Genomic DNA, 27,133 nt, shown 5'->3' on the forward strand with positions numbered 1-27,133 from the left:
TAAGCCTCCCCACAAGACCCACTTCAAACTGTTTACACCAGGGGTCTCAAACTCAATTTATCATGGGGTCACTAAAGTCGGGCTGAAGCTGTAACTTCAACTCGTGGGTGTCAGGGAGCCAATGCCAATTTGAATATCGTGGATTCAGTATGTCGGGTCCCCAACCCCCTTGTAAATAGGGGGGAATACTGCATGAAAAGGATTTATTTGCAAAAAGATTGTGGGGGGCTAAGAAGAATACAGCCGAAAAGAGGACAGAACTTTCAGTTTGGATCTTGAGTCTGGAAAACCCTTAGTCGGACACTTGCTTTTGTCGTAATACCTTTCTGCCAATGAATGGGTTAAATCATGTGACGACAGAAGCTCCACCCTAATGGGTCCATTCCATTTTTCTATGGACCTACAACCACAGGGGACCTGAAGTGGTACCAGTCAGTCACGCTGAATGGGTCCATTTTGTAATGGAAACGCTCAAAAGTCTGATCCGGTCTGGACCGCTCAGTGGAAACAAGGCATACGTTTTCATGTGTTCCAGATTCACTGCGATTTAAATAAAGAAATTCTCAGAGATGCAATTTTAACCTGTATTGATGTCCTCCATCATCAAAATACCACAAGAACATGATAAAACACAATTAGCATTGAAGTGGGTCTTTAAGTTAAGCTGTGAAACTCTAGTAACTCCATATCTGAGAACATTTACTGCAAAACTCAGAGAAAAATCAAAGCTCCAGATGTCTCATCCACAAAAATATGACATGATCTCCTTTCAAATTTAATTTTATGGGCAACTTTATGTCGACTTTCCCTTTCATCTCTTGAGAGCTATGTGTTGTTTCCGGCTCATGACCTTCACTTCTTTTACTTCAAAGTTGCCTTCTGTACACATTACAGTTGATCCTCGTTAGTTTCTTTTCCTCTTTAAAAACTCTCCTTTTTGCTCTTAATTGGAAATCTTACTGCATTGTGTTGGAGCATGTTGTACACAGTTGAAGCACTGAGTTCACACACTGTACCAAAGTAAGAACAACTTAAAATGTGAGGGGGATCAGTGATCAGAGTGGGGATGACGGCGTTGCCTCGCTGTCCTCGGAAGCTGGGTTACAGGCTGCTTTTGATGTCAGGAATGAAAGCCCCAACAAAAGTGATATCTCACTGCCAAGAGGAGTTCCAGTTCCCTGGCTGCCATTTAAATCAGCTGCTGAGGCAACAATTTTATATCGCAGTGTGCATGTATTTTATTTATATTTCTAAACGTTCGCTGTACTTTGGGAGCGCGGCGTCAGGGCGCACGGTTCACTTCGCTCCTCTGGTCTTCTGGGATGGTGCAGATCTCTGGCGTGTGACGACTGTGACAGGAAACGGGAATTATTCTCCCCCTCCTCCTGTGTTGCTTTACTCCTATTCTCTCGAGTGTTTTCACCATTTGTGATATAGTGTCGTGTGATTTGTGTCACTTAAATATGTATCCTGAAGGATTATCTTCTCTCATCTTTCACCCTTCCTCTCTTCTTTCAACCACTCTCCTGTTCCCCCCTCATCCCCTGCTCTCCCTCCCGGCTCTGTCTTCCTCCTTCTCTTCCTCTCTGCAGCCTGTAATGATCTAGTGGCCTTAGGCAGAGACAGGAAACCCAATGCTTTGGTCCAGGTGGCTGTCATAGATCCCCACAAGCAGCACCTTGTGTCTCATGGCTGCACTGAGATAGTGGAGGTAAGGCATCACACACACATACACACACACACTCGTTTTGCCCCTTGACTACTATTTAATGTTTGTTTTTGCAGAATCGGGGTCAAAAGGTCCGTGTTCGTTTCCTCTCAATGTTTTCTGTCTGACGGCCTTTTCCTAAACCTCTTTTTCACATCAACGTGGAATGGGCCATAACTGCTGACTGCAAACCTTCAGCTGCAGTCAACTGCGTCCACATGAGGGGGGCAGCTCTCAATTAAGAGACAGCACTGGTTTGTGGGTTGGAATTTGTTAGTATTGCATACAACCATAGTGGTTTTGCGCCTTTTGAATTTTTCATTGTGATAGAGTTGTTGCTAAGGCAACAGCCACACAAGTGTTTTTTTGGGCGGCAACAGCTGCCCCCGTCCCAGAGTGGAACACCCATTTCAACACACGTGCACAGACAAACTCACACACACACTTTTTTCTTCTTCTTCTTTTTCTTCATTTGGGGGCAAAGTTTCCAGACGCATCAAGAGGGATCATATTTTCCAACTAATCCAGTAAAACTCAATTAGCATAACCGGCACTTTCAAAGCCCCATCCAGGCTGCCTTTCTCCCAAATGAAGGGAACAGCGGCACATGTGTTTGTGCATGCCTCTGTGAAAACGCAGGATGTGGTAGGATACTGTATGCTGCCTCAGCCAGCTCTGCAGACACTCTGAGTTCCTTTTCATTTTATGGCTCCAATGTTCGGGATCTGCAGCAGGATCTAATCATATGGACTGCTTTCGACTCCGCAAAAACAGGGTATGTAGGTACTCAATGTTATTTATTCATTTGTGATGCTTTGAAGAATCTCTTTCTCTCAAATTATAATTTTATTAGTTTGGACACAGTAATAAAAATGACATTTTTTTTCTCTTCGTTTCAAAAAATTATGAAGAAAACATAGTCATATTTGGATATAATCAGTTTGTTCATATTATCTATTAATTTATGTTTAAAACACTTTAATCAATAGAAATGTTAATTAATATTTATAAAATCTGCACATATGCATCAGCTTTTCAAGAAAACCGTGTTTTTTCGTACTTGAAAATGCTTGACTGTCGTGTGGAGCTCCAGTGTTGCAGTGGTGTGTGAAGACAGCCTCACTGCCACTTGTGCTCTTTCCTGTTGTCACATTCCCAGGATGCCTGCTTTCAACAGCTGCTCTCTGCACTGCTGGACACTCTTTGGGTTTCCTAGTTTGAAAAACCTCAGCATATATACTGTCTCTGTAATCATCAAGAAGACTTGCAACTGATTTATTTAAGTTAAATAAAAAGTTAATTGGAGGAAACTCTCTTCTGCTTACTTTAAAATGTAGGTCAGAGGGAAAAAACAACCTTTAAACCCCTTTAAAGTGTTTCTTATTTTTAGTCTGCATACATCTTCTAATATGTATATAAACAAATACAGAAAATAGTATGTTTGTTATATGGTCTAAAAACAACCTGAATGAAAGAGCAAAGTCTGATGTCGTCACTCTATCATTTGGAAGTTACCGGTACCATGTTACTGCCTGACAGGGCCATTGTTCACACTCATAACAGCCTCGCCTCTTGGGGGTGGTGAATTTCACAAGAATCACAACTTACATTTCCACGTCCACATAAATAACTCGTAAGCACTGTCCTGCCAGACTTTGTCACCAGATGATTGTAAATTTTTACTCCAAAGGTACTGCAGCTGTAAAGAATTGTGCCTTGCCGTCTGCTTAAATCCGTCTGGTCATTTTCCTCTTAAATCCACCGTCTGTGATGCAGTTCTGTCAGCAAAAACAATCTACTTTAAGAATGTTTTCCCTCTAGACTTCTTTGTATCAAGATCCCAGGAAATCAGTGAATAATCCCCTCTATGCTCAATAAGAAGCTTGTTGAGTGCATTTTTCCAAGAGATTAGAATAAGTACTAGCATATGCCACTGGTGAAAAGGTCTACTCATTTTTGTGATTAAACTTCCTTTCTGACCCACTGTTGACCGATTGTAGTTTTAGGTAAAACTATATCAAAGCAGCTCATGAGATACTTTATGACAAAATATTTGTGGTTACCTTTGTTCTACATTGCTAGAACTAAGTATTAGAACTAAACACATTCATCCAGCACTCCAGATTTGCATCACAGATGGAACAAAGTGTTACTTGTGAAGTGGAAGACACAAAGAAATGTCCTTTTTAAAGATTTTTGACTGCTACAAGTGTTATTTTATTTTTTTTATTTAGGATTTATATTTTTTGCATATCCATTGTAATGCTAGTTTTTGTGTATAAAGCTGCCCTTCATATTTTTTCTATTAGAAAAATAAACTGCATCCACTGCAATTAATATATTTAGGGAATGAGAAACGACTTTTCTGTTTAGCCTAATTCTAACTTTTTAAAAATCCTGATTCAAAAACATTTAGATTTTGTTTTATATCTTCTAAACAGAATTGTGAAGGATCTAATTTAAAATAAACATTTAGAATAGAGTTTATTGTTATTGCACTATTTACATTTAAAACAGACGTGAAAAAATTGCCAAATAGTTAAGGTGCATCTAACTAACAGTTACATATGTTTATTTAGTAAAAAAATATATATATATATATATAAGATCAAAAGTAGTAATCACAATTGATAGTTTCAGAAAAATCACACACAATCATGTGCTCCATCTTTTTATTTTTGCTTTACATCTCATGAAAATAGTGGGGTTTTTTTTATTATTGAGAGTGGTAATAGCTGTTGGTTAAAACCTGTATTATAGTTTTTGTACTGGCTCTGATTGTCCTCTGATATCGTCCTGGTGTTAGTAGATCAAACACATTATGCCTTGGGTGTCGCATGTATTTGAGAATTCTTTAAGCTTCTTGAAACAGTGTGAAGAAAGTGGGTTGATTGTTGAGTGTTGGGAGAAGGCGGCCAGTGATCTTCTGTGCCATGTTTATGACTCTCCAGAGTGCTTCCCTCTGAACCATTGGGCTGCTGGTCTTCTAGACATCAATGTAGAAGGTTAAAGTGCGTTGTATGGGGAACTGTTTGAAGGACAGCAGTGGTCTCTGAATTACATTGTCGTCCTAATGAAGCAGATTGTTTTCTTGGCCTTTTTAAGCAGTGTAGAGGTGTTTGTGTCTTTATATAGACTCCCAGAGACTCCCAGAGATGGGAAGTCAACTACCCTCTCTACACAGTTCCAACTAAAGAAAAGTGGAGTGATTTCAGTTTTCTTCTTCCTACAGTCAATGATCATCTCATTGGTCTTTAAGGTACGAGTGATTCTGCTTACCCCACGATGAGAACTGCTCCACCTTGTAACTATAAGCGTACTTATCCCCTATTGGAGTTTGACCACTCATCTGTAAACTTCACAATGGTGTTGTTATGGTTTTGTGAGTGTACAGATTAAGGTGTAACAGGTGTAGAGCAGGGGGCTCAAAACACAGCCTTGTGGGGAGCCGGCGCAAAGACAGAGGACTGAAGAGAAGAGTGTCAGCCCACTACAACCCCTCTGACTACAATCAGACAGAAAGCTCTTTTTAGTCCATGGATGGATCCATGGATGTGGTTCTGCTTCTCCTTGATCTATCAGCAGCGTTTGATACAGTGAACCACTCTATCCTAATATCTAGGCTCCAGAACCTAGTGGGGATTCAAGGTACCACTTTAGATTGGTTTAGGTCTTACTTAACAGGACAGACAATGTGTTTTAATCTTGATGGTTTTAAATCTAGAAAAGCTGGGGTGTCTTTTAGAGTGCCACAGGGTTCAGTTTTAGGGCAACTTCTGTTTTCTTTGTATCTGCTCCGTTTGGGTCCATTCTGAGAAGGCACATTGTTTCCTTTCACCTGTATGCTGATGATACTCAGATCTATCTGCCATTGAAAAAAATGAACTGTTCTTCGGCTAGCCCGCTTTTATCATGCCTTTCAGATATGAAGGACTGGTTGGCCCTAAGTTTCTTGAGCTTTGATGAAAACAAAACAGAGCAACTACTGTTTGGACCAATCTCCAGTTGATCTGGGTTATATGTCTAACTTTTTAAAGTCAACAATTTCTAATAGGTTTTAAGTTTGATAGTCATTTTAAACTTGATCACCAGGTCGGCTGAGTGGTGAAAACAAGCTTTTTTAAACTTCGGCAACTCTCCAAGGTGAAACCATCTTTATCTCCTGCACATTTTGAGGCAGTAATCCATGCCTTTTCTCACATCTCAGCTGGGTTACTGCAACTCTCTTTACCTTGGACTCAGTCAGACATCTCTCTCATGTCTCCAACGTGTCCAAAATGCAGCTGCCCGTCTCTTGGTTGGAGGACGTAAGAGAGACCACATCACGCCGGTTTTAGCATCACTCCACTGGCTGCCTGCACATTTTAAAATTCATTTAAATATTCTTTTATTTGTTTTTAAGTCTTTACATGGTCTTACCCCGCTGTACCTCTCTGAGCTGCTTTCTCCTTATTTCTCCTGATGCCACTGATCAGCAGACCAGCTCCTTCTGGAGACACCAAGGTCCAGGCAAAAGCTCAGAGGGGATTTGGCCTTTGCGGTTGCTGGCCGCAGGCTTTGAAATTCTTTGCCATTGTTAATCAGAGAAGCACCATCGCTGCCCATCTTTAAAACCCATCTGAAAACACTCATTTTTATGCCCTTGCTTTTAACAAAATTTGAGACTCCTGCTGTTTGTACTGTTATTTTACTGCTTTTAGTATTTTATTTATTATTTTATTGTCTTTTGTGTATCTATTTATCTTGTCTTAGTGTGGCTGCCTGTTATGTTTTTGGTATTTAGCACTTTGTTTTAGCTGTCTGCTTTGTAAAAGTGCTATACAAAGAAAGTTGAGTTGAGTTGAGTTGATTTAGTTACTCAGGCTTTAAAAGTGTGAACTCACCTTTTGGAATGAAGTCACACCAACGGAGTTTAGACAAACTGGCACAGTGATGGCCAGCAACCAGTTGAAGATCTAGGTGAAGATTCTGGGCAATTTATCCTGATCTTGAATGTATTGATAAAACCACTACAATCTGGTTTTATTTAGTCGAAGTGCCCGAGTTTAGAGGTCAAGTTAAAGTACAGTATATAAAGATTTAGAGAAAAACAACATTTGTGTTCTCTTACCCACTGTAGCTTTGCAAAGTTGGAGTTTTTGACATCAATTTATCTGAATGCAATCCTGTAGAAACAGTTCAACTCAAATAAGCGTGAACTCTGGTTTTGACCTCCGGACAATGTTTATTGCAAACACAACTTTTAAGTAAGATATTCATCTGGAATGACACTAAAATGATTTGCTATTAGGACAATCATTGTTTCTAAAACTGCCTGTCATTAAATCAACAAATCAGTTTTACATTTCCTGATTAGGGTTTTTTTTTTTTTTTGCAAAGAAACAAAATCAATGTCTTAGAAACAAAGCAAATAAAATAAATTTAAAGTATTGGGAAAAGCTTTGTGTACTTTGTGTAAAGCAATGTCTTCAGAGAGAGTGCTTTTTGTATTCCATGTTGCCTCTTTTAGTCTTAGAACATTTGAATATTGGTTAAAAAATTTCAGGCCAACTCTGAGATCATGGGCAGTGGGTCCAGAAGTGTTTTTACTTGATGAGATTTTGATGTCATATAAAATCAATGGATTTCAAAAAGAAAAAAAGAAGAAGTTTTTGATTTCATGCTATCCATTTCATAAACCCTTTACCTGGAGGACGTCCAAAAAGTCTAGAGTCTCTGTTTATAATAATTAAGAGTGGTCAAATGAGGTAGAAAAGCCCCCAGTGTAAGCATACACAGGACTCATGTTTCCTTCTTAAAGTAATCTCACACAAACACACACACCCTTTTAATGGCCTAAATTGGCTGTCCCACTGGGCTTTACAACCCTGCTGGTCAAAAAGACAACAGAGGGGCAGCTGTCTCTTCCAGCATGTGCTGACCACTGGCATGACAGGCTGCTTTGCTTCTCGGGGTAAATGGAGACAGGCTTACCACTTTAGCCCATCTTAGCCCATTCGCAGCTCTGAGAAGATTCAGACGCAACTGAGGCTGCCAAGCATGCTGGTGAGTCTGAATGAGGCTCATTCAAGTGTGCCAGAGAGAGTGGTTGTGTGTGTGTGTGTGTGTACCTGCGTTCGGCTGAGTTTAATGAGTCTTTTTTTTCTGTCCATTTTTCTGTGTACAGTACTGCGTAGACTCTGATTTGCGGCTGCGCTCAAAGTGGTTCCAGTCTGTCTGTAGACCCGCTGTGCTGAATCAGGCTGTGTGATGTTAGAGCTCAGAAACCACGCAGCTTCATGGCTGGAAGAAGATGGCACCAGTCAAGATTAGTATTGCCATGTCTAGAGAGGATGAAATCAGAGGCGGCATACTTGTTTTATTTCCCTCTCTGTCAGCCCTTAGAAGATTTCTGAAAAATCAAGTGGGTTTGCAGCACTGTGTTTTCTTGTAAATGCAGCTGAACATTTAATCCTTTCTTTGTGTGAATCAGGCATATAGACGTTTCTTGGAAAGCTCATTGATTCACTTCATAATGTCAACTGCAAAATTGACAAGAGATCAGAAGTCTGAGGAACTCTATCTATTGTTCCTGAAAACTAATTCTACATTAGCCTTCAAACATTGTGGAGCAAAATCACCCACATTGTTCTCCCCACTGTAGATAAAAACTTTTAAAGACCAACTTCAATTACAACTGTTTTTACATGCAGTTACTTTATTCATAATGGAGGATAAATATATAAAGAAAATTAAGATTAAATCAATGTTTTTGAGTATTTATTTTTTCAAATAGTTGTGAATAGGGAGCAGACACAAAAATTCCATCTAAAAAAGCTTTTATGTGTGACGTAAAATATAAAAGACCACAAGCTCTCTCCTCTGCTCCAACCCGATGTATCTACTTGCAGAACATATACGCATGTATGTCTTTGTTTTCCTCATCTGAGATGGCATCTAACTCAAAACTGTACAACTTGATAGCTCCGATATTGCTCGCCATTTTTATTGCACCTGTAATGTTAGGTTGGGGTTGTGAGGGACTGTAAGCTAGCAGGAGTGCCAACAGTCCCGCTAACAACTGAGAAGATAATTTTTAACTCCTGCTGTTTTGTGGCTAAAATTGACAATCATAATTAAAAGACCTGGGAACAATTTTACAATAGATCAAAAGGTGATTGAAGTGGGACTTTAAGGAGCTTTTTTGGTTTGAGTAATAGAAAAAGTAAAAAAACAAAAAACAAACAAAAAAAAGGAAATCGTCTTAAAAAAACTGGGCTGTTGTGCATTTATTTATTTAGTTAGTATTTAGTATTTATTTTTTGGGAAAAAAATAAAAATAAAAAACTTTCCTTGAAGGAGGGAGTTAAGTTTGGCATTCCTTTCCGTTACTACGTGCATCCTTAACCCTCATGCTCTCTTGTGGGCTCCAGAGGATCCCACTTTTAATGTAAACATGCCTACGATAGCACAAGAGCTAAAAGATGAGCATGAATTTAATTTGTTTTATCATTTTGGCTGAGATTAATCCTGTTCAGTATTAGACAGGAGGAATCTATCGGTATATTCTGGAAGTTAAATCCAACAAATGAGCCCTTGTTTTTGATGGTCCATCAGCTGACACATTGAGTGTTTAAATAAGAATGGGAAGAAACAAATTTATACAACCCCACTCCTACCAAGTTATTTGCACAGTTGTCATAATATGTGTATATTTTTAAAAAATGCAGAAGTAAAGTGAACAGAAATATTTACGTTATAATTTCTATAAATATATTTTTTCATTTTAAATTATTCACAATTGGCTGTTCATTTAGACCATAGTATGCTAACAGGAAATTAATTATTTTGGGAAGTATATTTGTGTATTTAGAGTAAAAAAAGATCAAATGTTTTAATTGAATGATGGGTGTGGCTTTATTTGTCTAAGCTGGGCTCATTACGTCTCCCCGCTGTGATGTCACACGGTCCCAACAGGCTGCATTCAGCAGACGCCCATCAGAGCAACTAACGGAAGAGGAAACCCTCAATATAAACATAAACTGCTTTGAATTGGTACTGAAAAAACAACATAATGTGACTAAAAAGCTTGTTTGGTCTGATGTGAAAACACACTCAGCTCTGAGACATTTTGCTTGTCTTTTAAAGTATGGACTCTTTTTTTTAAACTCAGAAAAACAAAACAAAAAAAGTGTAGTTTATGGACTTGTATGAGAAACACTAAAATAAAAGGTTTTTGTGCCAGTGCTGATCACTAATCTCTTCATGATTAATGATCTTTGTAGCCAGCTAAGTCTCATAAAAACAGTGACATAGATATTAAATTTCCAAAGATATTTCTGCAGACGGCATCGATACCAACTGTGTCTGTATTTTTATTACTTTGTTACACTACAATCACTTTCAACCTGGGCTGGCATGTTGAGTGACCACCAAGATGCTCATCGGTGTCTCTGGGAGGTCAAACACTTTCGGCTGACACCCGCCTGACCTCAGTCTTGTGTGTCGCTTGGGGAGGGGGGCATATGTGGTGATGTTTTAGTATCTACTAAACCCTCTACCCTCCTTTATATTTCTTATATGGTCTAGAGCAAAATGTCTGAGAAAATCTAACCTTAAATTCAAAAGGACTAATATAAATATATATATAGTGTGTTCAAGTAGTAGGTTATATAACCCCTACTGTAGCAGTCAAATCTGTTCAACAAAAGAGGTGCTCAGTCTTTATCTGTTTACTCAGCTCCTGGAAAAGACAACTAAAAAAAGTAGTAAGTATCACCACTCTGGGAAGAAGGCTCACTTACATTTCTATTCTTACTTCAATGTGCACCATTGAGGGCTTTTATTGTGAAGTTTTGTCTTTCAAGGAAGGTAAAGCAAGAAATTGCAACATATAAAGGCTGCATTAAAAGAAAATCTTCCTATAATTTTTTATAAAAAAATTCAGATTGGGACTTAGAACAAATCATTTTGATTTAAAACACATGCTGCATTCAAACCAAACGCACATCAAATATGCTGCTTGATGCCTGTCCAAAAATGTGTTCAAAAACTATTAACGTGTGTGGGAGGAGCCACTGTCCAAATTTTTCAGCCTCATGGCTACGCAGGAACATTGACTTTATATCTCATTTACAATACACGAAAGACAGGGACTATGTTCAGAGATCAGATGTATTTATTTTGTAGAGCTCTGCAAAAACATGGATCAACATGTCTCTGTGTTTGAGTTCATGAGATGTTTTTTGGTGTTTTTGCAGCAGACCTCCTTGCACTCTTGCAAAGTCATTCATAATGCCATTCATAAAAAAAAAAAACAAAAAAAAACATATGGGCTGATCTGTGCTGCTTTAAAACGTTAACTCCATAAATCTGTTGACTTATATTTGTTTATGCCATTAATGTTCTGTTATATTTAAGCTTTACCAGTTGCTTGTTTTGAATAACCTCATCAGCCGTTTTTCCTTACCAATCAACATTTGCTGCTCTGGTTCTACAATTTCATTTGGACAGCTGTAGTTGCGACATTCCTCTGAGTAGATCCCCATGGATTTTTTTTTTTTTATTATTATTTCTTGTGCTTGGACAAAGAATAAAAAAAGTAGCGCAGAGTGGTTTGAAAAAAAAGAAAAGCAAGGAATGAGAGAAAAGTTGAGCTTCTCGTTTATTCACTCGTCCAAGTTTTCCTCTTTATCTCTTGCCATTATGCTTTTTTGCCCTTTTTTGTGTGTTGCAGAGCAGATGGACACAATAATATCAACAGTCACAAATGTGCTCATGCTCTAAATGTCCATACTGTGGTTAACAGAGTGTCTGCATTGTCCTTCTTTCTTCCAGGCAAATAAAGACCCACTATTTCTGACTGGAGTGACCTTCCCTTCAGACTATCCAGAGACATTGGTCAAGCTAATGGTTTATGATGTGAAGGACAAGAACCAGGAATCTGTGAGTAAACTCTTACTTTGCTGTGCATATGCTTATATTGTAAAAACGACACACTGAAAATCAAGTGGCGACGAGGATAATTATAACAATGTGTTCGAAGCCATCTGTGAATCCGTCACATTTCAAGTGCTGCTTGTGAGGTTTTAATCTTCAGGGGAAGAAAATGGAAAGCTGTTTGACAGTTGTATCAGCTCTCAAAGTGATTTAAATGTAAACCTGAATGAGTCATGTTTTGAACATGAACACTGTCTTACCTATGATCCATTTTAAGAGTCTTTGGCCCTAACCTCTGGCTGCATTTTCAAAGGACAAGGTTAGTACTCACTGCAGTATGCAGGGAGCGTCTTCGCAATTCAGCCCATCCCTTGGGAAAGCCATCTGGCTTCATCTGTGGGAAATGGATGAGGAGCCAGACGTAGAATCCTGAATGGGCCGGGCCCTTTGATTTAGACATTTAACAGACTTTATAACAGACTCGTCTTTGTGGCTGTATGTTTGATCTAAATTAAGTCCTGAACTCATACCAGGATTCTATTTCTTAATTTAGCATAACAGACTTAAAATCATTATGGCTTCTGAAGATTTTTTTTTTTTTGCACTACTGATCCTATAAAATGTTTAAAGTGATTGCAGAACACATGCAGCTGTATCATGATTTTTCTGGTTGCCATAAAAAAAACTAAAAAAAACTTGGTTACTTAAAGCAAACTTGATTTCTGTGACATTTCTGCGTGGGAGTATCCTATCATACTCCTGTTTCCAGAACTAGCAGCAAAATAGACTAGGAAAATGCTATCAAGGCAACATAGAATTCAATATCTTCATTTAGAGTGTTACTTTTTTAAGATCACAATACTGAGAAAATTACTTGTTTTTAAAAGGTTTTTGAATGGTAATACAGTATTTTCTACACCTGTGTATGCGTAGATGTTTTTGTAGTCTTTTAGGCCCTGACCCTGAAAACTTGGCATGCTGTGGAGACTTTCATTGTAGTGAAGACACAAGAGTTTTTTAAGGATTTGACCTATCCATAGAGTTAGGTTTCATACAAGGATAGAGTTTACATTAGAGTGAAACTGTGGAAGGATTAGGATCAGATTTTCTTTTTTTTTTTTTTTTTGCATTTGCATTTGTCCTTGCAAACAAGCAGGGCAGTATTAGACAGAGATTCATTCTTATGGGGTTGTAAGCACATTGTATAAGTCTACATCAATCATAAGGGTGCATTCAAAGTGTTAACATGAGTCATTTCTATTTGCATTAAATGTCTTTTGACATTTTTGTGGAGACAGGTATTTATAAAGTTTACATCTGATTATTTGAAACGTTTGAGGAGCTATCTTTTTTTTTCTGGCTGTCAATCTTTTGTGAAAGTGCTAGCCTGTTACCCCCATCTGGCAGTGATGTACGGTGAGGTTCAGGGCTGGTGAAGCACTGACGTCAGTCAGATTTACAAACATATGAACCCTATAGAGTAGCTTGTTAACTATTTGATTTCCGTTTCCAAACTGTAGCATAGTAAAAAAAAAATTAACAGAAAGGTTATTACAGTGATATTAGAGTATTTACGTTTTATTACTCGTGGATCCACATATTCACAGATTTGTTTTCAGTCATGTGACTCTTCCGGTTCATCACAAAAACTCAAAACAACTCAAGACGCTTGTATGAAACTGTTGTGTCTGAAGGGGGTGCTGCAGAGCTGAGGTGCAGCGGAGCCCCCTCCAGAGCGCGTATGAAACACATCAACAACCTGTTTGCAGAAGATTTTCTTTTCTTTTTTCAGTTTTAAAGAAAACCACTGCAGGAGATGAGTCTAAACAACTTCTTGATGCCCATGCAAGCCAGTCTAATGCAAGGCCGCAGAACTACACACTCAAACTTACATCTATAACCAATTTAGACTCAGCAATTGACCTAAGAAGCATGTTTTTGATTGTGAGAGGAACCCATGCATGCATGAGGAGAATGTGCAAACTCCATCTGGGATTTGAACCAGAGCCTTCTCACTCAAATATACTCAGAAAGTACATAAACTCCCTCTTTGTTTTCCATCTGTTTCCTTTCTTTTATTGCTCTGTGTGCCATATACCACTAGAGACTTTATTAAATGTCTGGATATAGACACCATTGGTTGTTGTCTAGTAAAAAGGTTTAGGAGTGAAAACCAAAGTTGTCTTTTTAAATAAAAGAAAGGCAGTACGTTTTCAAGTGTGTGATTTATTTTTATTTTCATTTTTTTATTTTTTTCTCAATAGTTCTCTGTTTTTGTAAGTCCTTTTATATGAAATTGATTTCTATCAGTCCGTCTATTAAAATGATCCCCAACATGGAGTAAAAGCGTTTACTCCAGCTTATATTTTCGGATAAAAGGGTGAAGGTTAAACTAATTGCAATCAAGGTAGGATTTACTTTTATACTCTGCGCAAATTTTTTCTTCCATTACTGCTTTCATAAAATATTTTTGAAGGATGAATAAATACAAATTTGGAAGGGAAATTAAATAAATAAAAACCCTGTGATGAAATTTAATAACATGGGTCTTCCAAAGGCTGAAGAGATTTAGAGAGATTTCCCATATTTTTCCGGCATGCCTGCAGTACTTTTTATATTCTCATCTCCGCTCTGCAGGGCACAGAATGCTTGTCTGGCTCTCATTAGAGACTCTTGAGGTAAACACACGCATGACCCTGAACACGAGCTGTCACCAGGCATCAGCCCCCGGTGGCTTTAAGTGGCAGATCAGAAATCACTTAGTCATTTAATTTTTTCTAGTAAGAGTAAACAAGGGAGCTATTTGTTGTGTCTGAGACTGCGTGTTTGACAAATCCGCTTTCACATGCCACTTTAACCCTTTGGTCATATTTGACGTGACATCCGCTGATTCTGTTCTCTGGAAATCAAAATGTTACATAAAGCTGTGCGAATAAGGAAAAGAAAAATATGCGTTTGCCATCTTGTATTATATCTGCCAAATACCATCAGGTTGAACTGAATTGCATCTGAAGAGGTGGGCGAGGAAATGAATAGAGTGAGGTTAGATGACAGCCTAAACATCAGCGGAGGACAAAAGAATTTGAAAGCAGTGTAGAGTTTCCCCTCTCCTTCACGGCTTCACATTTAGATATTCTAAGAAGACACTGGCTGCACACTCATAAATATTTGAGAGCGCAGGCAGGGCTGTGAGACTGATCGCTGAGAGAACGGAAGTGTAAAAAGGAGTTCAGCCCGGTTAGATGTTTCCAAGGTGCGAGTGATCCCGCCCTCCAGCCCAGCTGTCAAATGTTGACAGGTCAGTTTTACTTCAACACCGTGTTTGCTAACCGAAGATGATTCATAGCTGCACTTTGAGTGACTCCCAAGAGTAATGAAGTCAACACCAACATCAACTTTTGTTCACAGAATCCCCAAAATTTGGTTTGCAGCTGAAAAGAATCTCAACACGCTCTCCACAAATGGTCTCATTCGTAGCGTCTTCATCTTGATCATTCAAGTATGACCGTTTGATCTCAGAAAATTATCAGTGTTGCTCATCTTAAAGTTTTGTAACAGGTCTGAACAGATTGTAGTGAAGGATTAAGATTAATGGAAAGTTCCTGCTGAATCTCATCAGTCATTATCTCCATGTCACATGGAAGAATATTTCACTTGCATGCTGGGTGCATCAGAATTATTTCCACTTATCCCTGCATGGAGTTCAGAGATGCACTAGTTGTAGCTTAATACCCGTACAAGCCTTTACTATGGTCATTAAGTGGAGGGGCAGGACGGGCTGGAAGAGCTGTTTATTCCCCTATGCGGTTTTGATTTTTGCTGCTTTTTCCTTCCTCAGTGTAGAATGCACTGCTGCAGTTTTCAGCTTATTGTTCTAACTTACAAAGGAGAAAATCTTGGTTTCTGCACTGCATACCATGGAGTGAAAGAAACAAAAGACCTATTTGAGTCTAACAGGAACACAGTGCACGTTTGGTTATTTTAACAGGGAAGGTGTTTAACATTTTCAATCAAAGAAAACTCAACGGGGCTTTTTACTGAGCTACTTTAACAGCCGCATGAGCAAGACACCATGTACTGTATGTAATTCACACCTCGATATATAGTTTTCTTCCAAAGGCAGTGGAGAAAAACTAATTTAGTCCAACTTGGATCATCTTTGATTTATTTTAAATGCACTTTCAGTGTATTTTAGTCATGATTATGCTGTTTTTAGCCAAAAAAAAATACTCATTTTCTCCTGAACAGTAAGAGTTCATCAGAAATTTGCCTCCGAGTTGTGGGCGGGACTGTTGACGCAGAGTGAGCCCGCCTCCATTTCTGGTCACCCATCTGTTTACATGCTCTCCTGCTAGCTTACAGCCCCTCACAACCTAACGTTACCAGTGCAACAAAAATGGCGAGCAATATCAGAGCTATTGGTGTTGGTTGGTGAGTTCAGGAGAAAAAAATCTCTTTTGATCATGTGAAATATTTCATTAAAAACAAGATATTTTTCACATCAGAGTTTTTATGTTCTCAATAAAAATGAAATAACTTCACTGATCTCATTGTTACTTGAAAATGCACTTTGGTGGAGAACAGTAAGTAATACTGGTCTTATGGCAAAGGGAAACATTTCTAAAAGAATGCAGCTCTGGGAAGCATTGATAATTGTTTCATAATCGAATCATTTCATAATTGTTGCCTCCTGAATTGTAATTGAATCGTGAGGTGCCTCAAGATTTCCACCTCGGAAAGGAACAGAGAGTTTGTGACCTGCTGATTGTAGCTTCTGTTCCACATCTACAAGCTTTTTCTAACGTCATTTTCTCATCGGTTCCTGATTCATTTGAGTAAATAAATACACAGAATTGCAATTTTGCTCTTATTTTACTATATGCATGTCCTCCATCAGAAAAATGTTAAAAACACCAAGAACCCAATTTTATTGAAGTTTAACGTTTTGTCCAATGGAGAGATAAACACATCTAAAAAAGGTAAAGAGAATGTATTAGTTTATTCTCTGGCAATCCAAAAAAAAAAAACTAATTTCTTGAAAGTCCCATTGTTCACCTTTATATTTTCATGTATGAACAAGACTTGCTAATTCTACAACTCAAAGGACTTTTTCTTGTTCATTTTAGCTGAAATGTATACAATTATGTCTTACACACACATTTGTCTGAAGTTATTTAGCATCTACCAGAGACTCCACATCAGATTTCAATGGAGAAAATCTTTGAGAAATATAGTTGTTCTGCACCCTATTGGAGGATATTCTGACTGGCTGATGTTATCCACATCTCAGGAGGTGGTTCAAGCAGCCACCGAGGTGGTGAATTGTCACTCCAGTTATGAACTGCTGAACTATGGAGAATCCCGCTCTCATTCAATCCTGCCTGTCAATAATCATGATGTGTACAAGACAGTGAGCTAATACATTTCTGGCATGGCTGCCTGGTTCAGTTGGACGGGTGTGAGAGGGGTGGGGATATTCTGAGGGGAACAAAAGTTAACCACGAGAAAAAGAGAAGATGAAGGAAATGGATGCACAAGGGGAAACAGAGCAGACAGTGACAGAAAGGCGGGAGGAACACAAAACACGCTGAATTTTGCAAGAAAGGTCTTGGTGTTGACCGGTTGAGCAGCTCATGAGTGATAACCTGCAAAAGTAACAGTTCTTAGATAAGACTGCTTCTTGTCTGATGGCTCCTGTGTTCCCCCACCAACCTCCCAATCCAATGCCACATGTCTGCAACTCCAAAATATACTACATCTAGATTTTATTTTGAAAGAAACTCATTTGCTGGCAGTGCTGTGGTGTAAAAAACAATCATCTGTTCCATCTTCCCAATCATTTCTTCTATTTCCATAGATGATAATACCACCAAATTAATCAATACTTGTTCTAATCAATGCAGAAAAAAATTACTATTGAATTTAGATACTCATTTGCCACAGCAGCAATAGCTGCTGAGCCTTCAAGTTGTCTCCTGTTGACACAGTGCAGTGCAGACCACCCACCATGTCCCTTCACCTGCTCTGGAAGTTATGCCGTTGTTGACACCACTATTCACAACAATGCAATGTCTGAAAATTGGAAGTCGTGCTTCAGAAGGACTTCTGCCGATAGTTTTAATAGAAAACGCTGATGGAAAAGGGAGCTTTGTGTAAATGTTTTGCACACAAGGCCAATGACAGAGGAAAGGCAATGGAAGTTGATAACCATTTGTATGCAGCGTATAGGGGCTAAAGAAACAATTTTATTATTTTTAGTAAACACCCAGGAAGAATTTGCTGCTTTCGCTTCAGCTCTGGAAGATTATCCAGTTTTCTCTTTCTTCTCCTGTCATCCTATTATTCTTTTTTTTTAGGATTTTAGCATACTGTGGTCAAAACCAAACAGTAGTATTTGTAATTTCATTTTCACATGATGCTAAATATTGCTTTGATGAAAAGAAAAAAACAGATACAGACTTTCATTAACTGATCGCTGCTTCACAATGAATTATTCTTCTCTTTTTGTGAAGTCGTTGGGCCACTTTTTATAAAAACTTGCAGCATAGAGTTTATTTATATGATTCCTCAGTTTCACCTTTGTGCCTCCAAGATAGAAGCCACCTCACAGCACAATAACCATCAAAAATCAATGCTGCCTCTGTAATTTCTTTTAAATTCCTTTTTCACTTTTGAGCTTTCATGCTCCCGTTTGTCTGTGGTGTGGATATATTGTGTCCTTTATACTAAGAAAAAATGAATCATGGGGTTCAGGTTAGAACACAATTTACCTCTCTGCTTGAAGATATTTGGTCATCCTTCCACTTGGCACAGTGGTGGTAATATCCATCTTGCTTGTAGACAGTGTGCAAATCAGCCTCATCACTAAAGAAACATGGCAGCCCTTAATGTTATGGATTCATATGATATACTCAGTGGCAAAGCTCCAACGCTAGAATGGGATTTGCCTTGAATAAGACAGATCACTTTGGCATAATAATGAATTAAATCCCTCCGTTAACATTAAGCTTTGGGCAGATTGAGCATGATTGCTTAAATTTAAAAACACTGATCGCTGCAGTTTCTTGTTTAAAACTAAGTATGTTTTCAGTGCAGAAAGGTACAGAGCCAAACAACTTATTTGAGGGAGGTGAAAGTGTTTTTGGAGCAGAAAATGTAAACACACACTAACATTGTTTCTGCCATGCAGATTTCTGGCATTCTGATTTACACAGTTTCACACTGTAAAACCTTAAAATGTAAAGCCTTGTAAAAAGTTTCCTTATTCTGAATTAAATTGGGTTAAGATTTTTTTATGGACTAATAATTCCTCACTACCATTAACAGTCTCCAGAAAGGCACCAAATAATAACTTTGTTTTCCCGCTGTTCTGACATACGCTACAATAAAGTGGCTGACTGCACCAATGAATATTTACAATTGTGTAAAATTAAGTGTGCTCTGGGTTTTGATGTTGGGGTGTGAGCAGTCATTCGTGAAAACATTTGTTGTGGTGGTGCGGGCTAATTAAACGCAGTCACCTGAATCCGAATAAAGATACTTTTTTATGAAAATGTGCAAACCAGATGTGTTTTGCCTTTTTATGAAGCTATATTCTTTACCCTCAAACACTTTAACTGCTTTTCACTTCTTTGGTGGTATTTTTATGAGCAATTGTACAACCTTAAGAGATGGTTTTGTGGTGCCTTGTTATGTAAGTTTGAGGAAAGTAATTTAAAAGAGTTGCATTTCTTATAGTCACTTCAAATAAGTAATCTTCGTTTTAAATAAAACATGCTGTTTTTTTTGTATATACAGTGGGGCAAAAAGTATTTAGTCAGCTACCAATTGTGCAAGTTCTCCCACTTAAAAAGATGGGAGAGGCCTGGAATTTTCTTCATAGGTAAACCTCTACTATGAGAGACGAAATGAAAAAAAAAAGAAATCCAGAAAATCACATTGTCTGATTTTTAAATAATTTATTTTGTAGATTATGATGGAAAATAAGTATTTGGTCAATAACAAAAGTTAATCTTAAAACTTTGTTCTACACCCTTTGTTGGCAATAACAGCAGTCAAACGTTTTCTGTAAGTCTTCACAAGGTTTTCATCAACTGTTGCTGGTATTTTGGTCCATTCCTCCATGCAGATCTCCTCTAGAGCAGTGATGTTTTGGGGTGGTCGCTGGGCAACACAAGCTTTCCACTCCCTCCAAAGATTTTCTATGAGATCTGGAGACTGGATAGACCACTCCAGGATCTTGTAATACTTCTTACGAAGCCACTCTTTCACTACCCGGCAGTGTGTTTGGGATGGTTGTCATGCTGAAAAACCCAGCCATGTTTCATCTTCAATGCCCTTGCTGATGGAAGGAGTTTTTTTACTTCAAATCTAATGATATTTATTCTTTTCTTAACAGAGATCAGTTGTCTTGGTCCCTTTGCTGAAAAAAAAAATAGCCCCAAAGCATGATATTCCCACCCCCATGCTTTACAGTAGGTTTGGTGTTCTTTGGATGCAACTCAGCATTCTTTCTCCTCCAAACAGGATGAATAGAGTTCTTACCAAAAAGTTCTACTTTAGTTTAATTTGATTATAGGAGATTTTCCAAATCCTCTTCTGGATCATCCAAATGTTCTTCAGTAAACTTTAGACAGACCTGCACATGTACTGGCTTTAACAGGAGGACACGTCTGGAACTGCAGGGTTTGTAGTGTGTTACTGATGGTAGCCTTTGTTACTTTGGACCCAGCTCTCTGCAGGTTATTCTCTAGGTCTCTCTGTGTGGGTCTTGAGATCATTTTGACCCCACATGGTGAGATCTTGCGGGGATCCCCAGATGGAGGGAGATTATCAGTGGTCTTGTATGTCTTCCATTTCCTAATAATTGCTTCCACAGTTGATCTCTTCACACCAAGCTGCTTATCTATTGCAGATTCAGTCTTCAGTCTCTGGTGTCCTTAGATAGCTCATTGGTCTTGGCCATCGTGGAGTTTGGAGCGTGTCTGTTTGAGGTTGTGGACAGGTGTCTTTAATATAGATAACGAGTTTAACAAGTGTCATTAATACAGATAACGAGTGGAGGACAGAGGATCCTCTTACAGAAGAAGTTACAGGTCTGTGACAGACAGAAATCTTACTTGTTTGTAGGTAAAAAAATACTTATTTTCCACTATAATTTTACTAAATTATTTTAAAATCAGAGGATGTGATTTTCTGTAGTTTTTTTGTCATTTTGTCCCTCATAGCTGAGGTTTACCTATGATGAAAATTACAGACCTCGTATTTCGTATTTTTAAGTGGGAGAACTTGCATAATTGGTGGATGAAGAAATTCTTTTTTGCCGCACTGTATCATCACCCTAGGCTATACTTTTAAAGAAGTAGCAATTTTGTATCAAAAATGTCTTGAAAAACATGTATAAAGGTAATTCGATAAAGTTTAGTGTCTATAGAATTCATGACTGTTCTGATTATTTTGTTTATTATTATTTCATACAAAATAATCAGAACAGTCATGTATAAAGGTAGCCATTAATATCTATATTATCCATCTGTCATAATGGAAAAACAAGTTTGACCTTGATTTCAGGTTGACAGAAATGGATTTTCTTACAAAGTAAGCTAAAAGCTAAATAACAACAAAGGCAGCAAACAAATGGAAAGAGAAAAGCAGTGAAGGTCAGGTCCTAATGGAGATCTTCTGGGTGCACAGCAGGAGCAGTGCCACAATAGAAGAACCCAGTGAGACCCTGAAACACTTACAGGGAATGCTGGGAAAAAACCTGGAACGTGATTCCACACATGTGAACTGATGATCTGAGAGAAACGGACACAATGAAGCAGTGGCTAAGTGCGTTCACAGCTGATTAAGGATGGAGCTCAGGTGTGCAGCCAACATGTGCGATCGCCATGCCTGCTCTTTGAAACTGTCCCCCAAGACACGCAGTAGACGAACACTAGAAAGCTGTCAGGGAGACAGAAAGACAGAAAAACAAAAATACGCTCAGTTCTTACACCTGCTCGGTCCATCTCAGAATTATAGGGGTCTGCTGGAGGAGCTGTCATAAAGAAACATCCATGAAACTTCACAAATCCAAGTGAGTCATAAAGGCTGTATTTCTGGCATCTCAGTGGGATGGAATATCTTCAACTTTTGCAAAGCTACAAATCACAGAACAGGAAAATGCCAACAACAGTATCCCTATCTATGTATTAATGTATTCATTCCACCCCAACTTTTCCTGTTCAGGGTCATGGGAGAACGGGAGCATTTTAGATTTATCACCAGTCCAAAACCAGGCAGCATTTTGACAAATACCACAGCCACTCTAAAACTTGCCCTAACGTTTGATTTGGATGCAGAAGTCATGAACTACAAGATTTTAGCCCATAGAAAAAGCACATGGAGGAAAGCCTACATAGGCACAAAATGCCAACTCTACACAGAGAGAGCAAGATTTAAGATGCTGTCTTATCACAACAACCAATGAATATGATGAGACACAAATGGATTTTTCTTTCACAACTTTGTTTAAATATATAATAAAGACTAGGTGTCAAATAATTCCAGCCAGAGAACCTTTAATTTCTCCTCCATGATCCTAAATAGTTGGGACATCCATGAACTTAAAGAAACTCTATCCATACATCACTACTAAATCCAAGTCACTTTGGTCAAAGTTCTACCTGGTTTGACTTTCACTCCGTGTTCAATGGATGTGGGATTTGTACACACATCCTGAAAACCATCTAAGAAGTGCCTGGAGCCAGAAACAAGCATACACATGTGTTTAGAGACTTTTCATTGGAGAGTGTGGTGTGAACATAGTCTTACACACTCCTTTTCTAGCAATTGTTAAATAAAATTTCAAAATAAACTTTTCCTTCCAGTTTTGTATTCACATAGTAGACACCGACATAGGTAACGATTTTAATCACTAAATCATCATACAAGAATACTACTTTTAGTCTTGAACGCTACATTCTTTATATCTTTTAGAAATGTAATGCAGTGCTGTGAGTATGCAACCCAACGCACTTCTAATGTTTCATGCAGCTGGCATACATATAGCACAGAATAACCAATTCATACTGAAATGCACCTTTCCAGGAACCCTCTGTTTTGTCATAACCTCTTTTAGACCTTTTGCTGTTTAATCCCACTCCAATCTTCTCAAGATGGAGGCTGTCTGCATCGATTTCATAATGCGTTGTCAGTTTGAGAATTTAATCAAATGTCCTCCGCACCAATCAAGCCAGCTCATACCTGCTGTAGCCCTTTCTCTCACCTGTTTACGCATTTTATTGGTAATTTTTAATACCACCTGCGAAAGCAGATTATCAGCTAAATAAATTACTGGGTCACAAGTGAATTAGGCGCTTGGCTGACTGTAATAGCTTTTTTTTTCTGAAGGAAAAGTAGCTTAGTAAAAGTTGTGTTTTTTTTCTCTTTATTGAGAGAGAAGGGAAGAGAAAAGTGCTTGAGAAAATCCCCTTCTGCCTGGTTTCCTGTGGGTTTCTGCAGTGTAATGGATTCCTTCGAGAGAGAACATTGGTGGAAAATGCTGATGCGTGTTGGCCATGTGTGTTTGTGTAAAAGCAGCTATTTTCCATGGCTAACTGAGCCACTGATGAACTTGCCGGCAGGAGTCTTCCATGATGTGCAAGTAAACCTCAAAGAGCATGCATGTTTCTTCAGTACCGCCATGCGGGATTGGTACAATTAACAACCACACTCCTAATAAAGGAACATGTGTAAACACATCTTGTTCAACTCTCTCCGACTGCAATGTATTTGATGGAAAGCGTGACATTTTGAGTTGCTAGCTTACCCCAGATTTCTGAAGCAAAACGATTTTTGTCATTATTTTGTTCTGATTTTGCAGATAGAAAACCATCATCGGAAATCCGCCGACGCTTTTAACCTTACATTTCCCCTGGATATACAAATATATTTATTTTGATCTTATCGCTGTTCTTGATAATGCACGCTCACAAAACCGAAAAGGAACTTTCTGTATCTACAGATGTGCTGTCGCAAAGCCACCAAGGACACATTCTACTTTCTCATAAACAGAGCGTTTACAGCAAGTCTCTTTTGTTGTCTTTGCTTTGCCTCAACTGGCAAACATGTCAGTTAGGCAAGTCGTGTGACATTGGTGTGCTGTTGAACCAAACTGTCGTGATGTCGTTATCCCTCTCGCAGCCTTCTTCTCCTGCATCATATTTTTGAGGGGTGGTGCAAGTGATCTAAAATTAGGCCTTATCTTTTCACAGGAAATGAAGGGCCTGCAAAGCTATTTTCAAAATGTTTTACAGATGATGTGCATGTCAAAATGTTGGACTAAATGCTGCAAGAGAACAAAAACACCCCACTTTTTTATTTTAAAAAACAGAATTTATCTAAAAGAAAATGCAACAAAATAAATACAAATTTCTGAGAACGTGACAAAAAAACTTTTGAAATGCAACAAAACAAACTAATTTAAAAAACAGAAATTGTGTGGAAAAGTGGAGGCACACAATGATGCACATTTGTGAAACACGCACAAAAAAACAGACATTTAGGAGAAGACAACAGTGATGAGGAAGCACCACAAAAACCATTCAACTTTCAGTGTGGTGCTAAAATATCAAACACAGAGGCATTCACAGCCACAGAAGCCTGGAGCGCTCATGAGCCTCCTATTATCTTCTTATACTAACAATGCATATCGTCAGTGAGTATGAGAGGATTATAAAAGCAGTGCCAGCCTGTTAGGAAAATCTTGCGAGAACTGTTCACCCACACAAAACTCCCATCTGCTCCAACTTATATGATTTTATTGTGTGTGTGTTTCAGTGAAATGCATACTGTTTATGTTTGAGTCCTGCTCACTGAGCAATAATTGCCAAGCGTGTCTTGTAGCCTGAGGTCAGAGCTCATATTCTGTAGTGTTCCTGCACGTATGTTCAGCGGGGATGCACAGAACGCTTGATTTGACTGAAGTCACTGAGGATCAGGCTCCAGATCTTCTGGGGCATCATTGTCTGTCTTCCTGCCTGACTTGGCTGTTAACCACCTCTGGGCTGCACCACTGATCTCTGTAATTGTCTCCGTCTCTTCAAAGGGAGCTAAGAGTTGGTTTGATCCGAGCTGTTTACTTTTACAACCCCTATAGCCCCGCTCTCTAAAGAAGAGAGCGATCAGCCACTTCAGGCATGAGCTAGCATATTATAGCACCATTATTGTGCGCAAGCAAGTGTGTGTGAAAGAAAGCGTGAGAGGCGGGATGCTGTAGCCTTGAGGTGAGTTAGCAGCTCCTTGATGTGACATAAGAGGGAAAGAGGTGTAATCTGCATATTCCTATACTTTTGTCCCCAGGTATACACGAGAAAAGGAAATTGGGGAACAAAAACCCTGTCTATTGTTCAATGACACTATTACAGGTGCTGAGCAAATCATGGCCGACAACTAAAGCGCTACAATAATGCAACGACCAGAAGAACACCACATGCAGGTTGTTGACTTCACTGTTTTAGACTGATAAAAAGAGATCACTGTCAGGTTTACACAAAATGAAGGCTTTTTTTAAAATACGTTTATACTATGTTACATGAAGGTTTTTAATGGTTTTATATTGTGTTATACTGTTATGCCTTCCTATTAACAAACTGATGAATGCATTGTTACATCAACCCACATCGAGCTTCTGACCAGGAGCAGTTTCAAGGACCTAATTAGTTCTTTTCCACTGAAAAACAAAGCCGTAAATTACCTTGTTGGCAGGAGCAGGAACATGGACACTGACCACTCAAAACGTAGGTTTGGTGAAGCTGATCCTTTAAGGTATTTTAGGACAATAAGATGGGTTCACTGCCCTGAACTGACGACCTGGTCCTCGTCATGCTCCCTTTTCAGTCATTCGTCACGCTGTTTTGTTTTATTATGAAAGGATGACTCTTGGTTATTATGGATATGGTAGCACATGAAAGAGGAATAAAATAAAAATGAAATGACAATGAAGCCACATGAGCAACTGGGGGCATATACAGTATATCAAACCTCCTTTTTACTGAGTGGTATGGTACGGTTCGGTCCGGTATGTTGAGGGTTTCCGTTGTAAAAAAAGACCCAAAACAGTACTGACCATACGTTCCAACGTTGCTTCCTCCTACTGTCTGACTCCTGGCTCAACCGCGCTTCTGGTTTGGGCATCTCCTCACCCCGAGTTGCTCTACTCAGTGGGCAGTCATCCGACGGGGCTCTTTCACTGTCGGCCTGGGGCTTGCTTCTCCCACTACACTTCTCCAGGGCCCGGTGCTGGCTTCTCTCGCCACAGTCCTTCAGGGCCCGGCACTGGCTTCTCTTGGCACACTCCTTCAAGACCCGTCACTGGCTTCTCTCGCCATGCTCCACTAGAGCCCAACACGAGCTTCCCCAACCAGAGCTTGATGCTTCCTTTTCTCGCCATGCTCCACCTGGATCCGGCGCTGGCTTCTCCCACCACGCTTCTCCAGGGCCCAGTGCTGGCTTCTCTAGCCATGCAGCTCCAGGGTCCAACGCAGGCTTCCCCAGCCGTGTTCCTCCAGGGCCCGGCGCTGGCTTCACTCACTTATGCTCCACCAGGGCCCCCTACTTCACTCCCCTTTCCTCACCTGTTCATATATTCCAGTGTTCCTTATAAAGTCTCCCATTGGGCACGCCCCCACACTGCAGACCTGTCCCCAATCAGGCAGCAATGAGGTGGCCTGTTCAGGGGGTATCCGGAATTTCAAACTCTGATAGTATAAAACAAATAAAACACTACAGTCTACCCTATTCCACTCAAATCACCCACTTTATCTGAATTATCTGTCATTGCTGCGTTCATGGACCTTTTCAAGCACAGTCTGTCCCCAGTCTTCCACGTAGGTCTACATAATAGCAGCTGCTGACAGTCAAGCATTCGATGTGCTAAGTTTATGGTGGTATGTGTCCATCATATAGAAAAAGGAACAAGAAAAATATTGAAGTGGCTTCACAAATGGGTTTGCATTTGCAGCAGTGCAATCTTTGGACCTGCCATCAAATCAAGCTTAGTGACGTGAGTGAAGGAAGCCTTGATTTTTATCACAGAGTTTGGCATGGGCTTTGCTATTAAAATTTATGGAGCAAAGCAGAGGATGTGGAGAAAACCGTACCAGAGGCTGACTGCAACTTGATGGCAATCTGGATTTCCATTTAATGGTACTTAGGTACATTTTTTTATCAGTTTTTGAATCACTTTTTTAGCCCTCTCACTTACAAGCAAAAAGCCTTGATCTGCTTTTACCTGGCAGAGCAGCGGAGACCACATAAAGAGATGAAGTATGCCAGAGCAGCAACAGAGGGCGCAAGTTGTGAGGCCCAAATGGAGAAGTTAGAAAGGGATTCTTGTTTGGGCAAGCATTGACAAGCTGAAAAATGTGTTTGAGTGCAAGTTTGACTGCTGTTTTGTTGCTATTTTTTGCCTCTGCTGGGCCACAGAATCGCAGGTCTTTGGGAAACGAGTCGTTTGGTGCAGGA

General features: G+C 39.2%; 1 protein-coding gene across 1 annotated transcript in view; it reads left to right on the top strand.

Annotated features, from left to right (window-relative positions):
• inpp4b (inositol polyphosphate-4-phosphatase type II B) overlaps positions 1-27,133 on the top strand; it is a 147,173-nt gene that overhangs the window by 23,668 nt on the left and 96,372 nt on the right. The window contains exons 3-4 of the mRNA XM_036212286.1: positions 1,593-1,711; positions 11,525-11,632. Coding sequence (XP_036068179.1) covers positions 1,593-1,711; positions 11,525-11,632 — 227 coding nt within the window. The remainder of the gene's footprint in view (positions 1-1,592; positions 1,712-11,524; positions 11,633-27,133) is intronic.

This window comes from Oryzias melastigma, linkage group LG1, assembly GCF_002922805.2.
Source record: "Oryzias melastigma strain HK-1 linkage group LG1, ASM292280v2, whole genome shotgun sequence".
Taxonomy (NCBI): Eukaryota; Metazoa; Chordata; class Actinopteri; order Beloniformes; family Adrianichthyidae; genus Oryzias; species Oryzias melastigma.